We start from the raw sequence: 4,191 nt of genomic DNA on the forward strand, positions 1-4,191 counted from the left end.
TTTCTGGAAGAGGCATAAACATGAAATGAAATAGATGTAGTATCATCACTACATGAATGGAGCATTATACTTGGAAGGAAAAAACAGCATCCTGTCACCAAGCAAACACTACTTGACAGGAAACTGTGCATTTCGTCCTTGTATCCATTAGTAGCAGGATAGCAGCAATGATTCACATGGCACGAATAATTCATTATGAGGAAACATGTTGCTAGGTATGAAACAAACTATTTACAGAGGTAAAATGGACACATGTACAATACATAGCTTGCTCTAAGCAGGACACACTAGTGCTCATATGCCAAAATCAACGGCTATACTTATGGACGATAGTAACAAGGTTAAACATCAAAGAAAGCACTTTCTAAGATATCATCATTTAGGGGCATTTACATCACCAATGTGGCAAACTGCAAAGCTGGTCAGCAGAACATATTTGTCACCAGTTAAAAGCATATTCTCGTTCATGCAAAACTATAGTCAGCTCTATTTCAAAAACTAGAAGCAAACCAACCGCTCTTCAACATTTCTGTACTATCTAAACCAACAAAGATGTCAACTCAAATACTTCTAGAAATCAGTGCCCATATGCACTTGTAGGTTGCAGAAACACTAGAGTTTCACCACAACAGTGCACAGACTGCAACAGATGAATAAACAAATTAAACAACATGCCACAATTTCCTCAGTGCCTACAATGCCACTGTGATTCATTGACATTGCCAGGGGCAAGGGAAGCACCCAGCGAGTGTTTCTACAAAGCTAGAGAGAGGGATAGCAGCAAAGCAGAGCGGACCTTGGTCGTCTTGTGCGGCAGCCTGAAGGTTGTCCACCTCCTCATAGCCTTCTCCTCGCCATCGCCATGGTCGTGGTCAGGCGAAGACAGAAGAGGTCGGGTCTGCAGCAGGACGCAAGCTCATCATATTCATCCTTGCCATAAATGTACAGGAAGACATCTCCGATCATGGTATACGCGATAGAGACCGACCTGGGAGAGTAATTCTGGGAAACACAATGTAATGCACTGATGGCTCACAATGATGGCTTTGGCATAGCAGAGAGCAAACTAAATAAAAATGGCTTAGTTCACCCACTTGAATAGAATAACAACTCATGTAAACATTTAATCAAAATGTGAAGCTTTGGTTTCGGTCAAGGTTTAATCAAATCGACACATACAAAACTGAACCAAGACCTGATCTGTTTCATTTATAGCTGCACAATTGCAAGTATCATCCAGATCTGGGAGAGGGGAAGCTCACCACGCTAGGAGAGCAGGAGGATGCAATTGTCGGTCCACGCGCTGGAGGATAGGAGGCCTTGCTGCTCCACCTCCTCCGACCAGGAGAGCTCGTCGGGGACGGACGTGTCAAGGAGGACGACGTCTAGCACACTACGAGATGGGCGGAGAATGGGGTTCAGGGCATTGCTTGCGTGTTAACAAACTTTAAGAAAACCTCAAAAAAATCAGATGCGTCGAGCATGGCACATACCCCAGCAGCATGGGCTCATGTCTAATGTATGAACTATTCTTCAATTATTTCTAAAGAATATATATTCTTTAACTAGTTTATCATTACATAGTGTTTCCCAATTACCATGCTCACTAATGGAGAATGAGAGAGCTAAGTCAGACTCTCCGGTCATGTACCCAGAAATAACCTATCTAGTGCACATGTACCCAGACTAAGGATCTGGCGCGGATCGAGCGGAGAGGATGGGGGAGCTCACCTCGCAGCAGAGCATGTGGTCGAAGGAGCAGCGGGCGAGGTCGGGGGCGAGGCTGAAGGGGCCGAAGACGGAGGCTGGCCGTGGCTGGTCGAAGGAGCGTGTGATCTCCGTCATTGCAGCTTTTGGGATAATAATAGAGCAAATTAACTAGAGTTGAAGCTGGTAAACAGGAGAACAAGAGCATTAGATAAAGTTCCACCAATGTCCAAGCATCTTTTATTTAGGATCAAATTAAGCTCCACAGAGATGTATAAATACAATATATATGAGACTATAAAGCATGCTTGAGACTGAGACTAGATTTAGAAATGAACAGTAACACAGAAGACAAAAAATGTGCAAGATACTCTGGTCAAGTGTAACTTATGCCAGGTCTGAATTGCCATATATGCAGTAGTAATTAGAATGAGTCAAATGGAACAGGCTACTAGCAGAGAGTAAGAGCATGCCAACCAGATCGACTTAGCCTAGTCGGAGAACACTAGCTAGGACTAGCCCCTTGCAAGCATATTTGAATTAATGGTAGATTAAAAGTGACACGTGCAATGCAACTGTATCATATACATTGGCTTAAACGTGGTCTCAGTATCTAGAGATCGCCTTCCACAAGCAATGCATATAGCTTAGGTAGTCAGATATGCTTAGGTAATACAGTTGCCATTATTTATCTCACCAGCACATGCGCAACAAAAACATCATGGAGGATTGATTTTGACCGACTTCCCTGTCAGTGTCAAACTTGCGGTGTGAGAGTCTCAGTGCTAAAATCTGAATGTATCGAGGGCATGCCGACAGGTATTCACGTACCTGCATCAAAAGAAACAATAGAGCACATGTAAGGCCACACTGGAAACAAGCAAAGGAGGTAGTATCTGCATATATAATATAACTGGAAAGCAGCTTCATGCCTAAGACAAATGGATGGGTCAGTCACTTGACTTGACGATGTTCTTCATGCAGATCTTTCAAGCACTTGCAGTTCTTCATCCAGTTGAAGAATCCACTTCATGCCAGTATGCCACTACACAACATCAACCAGCACAGAGCTGGAACTTCGATGGCGATCACCACCGAGTTCCGATGCGGGGATAGCAGGGATGCCAGCAGGTTCAGGTTGTCGCGCGCCATCTGCGCTTTGTATGCCATCCAAGGCTCTTCTCGCGTAGACCGTAAACCCGACCCCGATAAGAACGGCGATGATGGCAGAGATGACGTTGTAGACTATCTCCACTGCTGTCATCCGACGTTGGTCATACTTCAGGTCCGCTAGTGCAAGGATCAGCCGGCCACTACACAAAAAGCAGGACAAGGCAGCAAAATGATATTGGTTAGGAGGGAGTATTTGATCGGCCAGCTGCTCAGTACTACTGAACAACCCAAATGTTGTTCTGTCTTCTTATACTGTATTCCAAGCTAATTGTCGATATCCTAGTTAGTGTGGTGTTGGATATCTGAACTCTGAATCATACCTGTAGATGTTGACCAACGCGTCAGGTACCATTCCAAGAACTGAGCCACAAATGTAAGGGGTGAACTTGATCTGGGTGATGGTTGCAACATAGTTGAACATCACATACGGGAACGGCGAGAGTCATAACAGCGCAACCACCCGGAACTGCTGGAACCGTCCGCGGCACGGAGGAAGGAGGGGTACCATCCGCGGTTGCGGTGGCCGGAGCCGGCGACCTCCATGGCGGTGCAGGGGCGCACGAGACGAGACAGCGGCAAAGTTCCCTTCCCTTGGGAGAGGAAGAGAAGGTGGGGGCGGCGGTGCTGGGGGGGAGGAGAACATCGGCGGTGGGGTTGGGATCAGGGCCGCGAGAGGAGGGCATGGGCGGAGTTGACAGGGAGGGAGAGAACAAGGGAATCGGGACGTCGTCGGAGGAAGAAAGCGGTCGAAGTAGGCGATGGCCAGGAAGATGCCTCCTCCGGCCCCCTCGCGACGACCCTGGTGCCGCCACCACCGGTCGCCCGCCACATGGACGAGCCCCGCAGGTCGAGGCTCACGCGCCCTCCCGCGTCGTCGGGGAGCAGCGCAAGGGCGCGGCCCCGAAGGTGGAGAGGGAGCAAGGGCGCGAGCGGACGGAGGGATCCGAAGGTGGGTGGAGCACGGCCGTGACATCGCGGCTGCGGCGGGGGATGGAGCGGCGGTGGAGGACGGGCGCTTGGGTTGGATCTGGATAGGGGAGAAGGGGAAAGAGAGAGGCGGTGGAGAGGGGAGAGAGAGGCAGGCGTGGTCTTTTAGGGTTTGGATGGGGCTGCTGAGAGGTGGACGGTTCAGATCGGCTAGAACGGACGGTTCAGATCGGCTAAGGGGGGTGATCCGTGGGAAGAGCCCTGATTGGTTTAGAAAATTTATGGTTTAAAATAGTTTTCTAAGTACTAAAACTATGGGTATTTTGTGAAGCAGCTGTCAAAAATATTTTGCAAAATAGCACAACTAGATTTTTCTCTCAAGTT

At 48.1% G+C, this 4,191-nt stretch overlaps 1 protein-coding gene across 1 annotated transcript; it reads right to left on the reverse strand.

Moving 5' to 3' along the window:
- Nucleotides 1-2,644: 2,644 nt before the first annotated feature.
- LOC123042165 (uncharacterized) lies at nt 2,645-3,933 on the reverse strand. Its single transcript, XM_044464679.1, has 2 exons — nt 3,201-3,933; nt 2,645-3,020 (listed from the first exon to the last, which is right to left on the reverse strand). Exons 1-2 carry the CDS (start codon nt 3,299-3,301, stop codon nt 2,753-2,755), a joined length of 369 nt encoding a protein of 122 aa, XP_044320614.1. The 5' UTR covers nt 3,302-3,933; the 3' UTR covers nt 2,645-2,752.
- Between the last annotated feature and the right edge of the window lie 258 nt (nt 3,934-4,191).

The sequence above is a fragment of the Triticum aestivum genome, chromosome 2B (genome assembly GCF_018294505.1).
Source record: "Triticum aestivum cultivar Chinese Spring chromosome 2B, IWGSC CS RefSeq v2.1, whole genome shotgun sequence".
Classification (NCBI taxonomy): Eukaryota; Viridiplantae; Streptophyta; class Magnoliopsida; order Poales; family Poaceae; genus Triticum; species Triticum aestivum.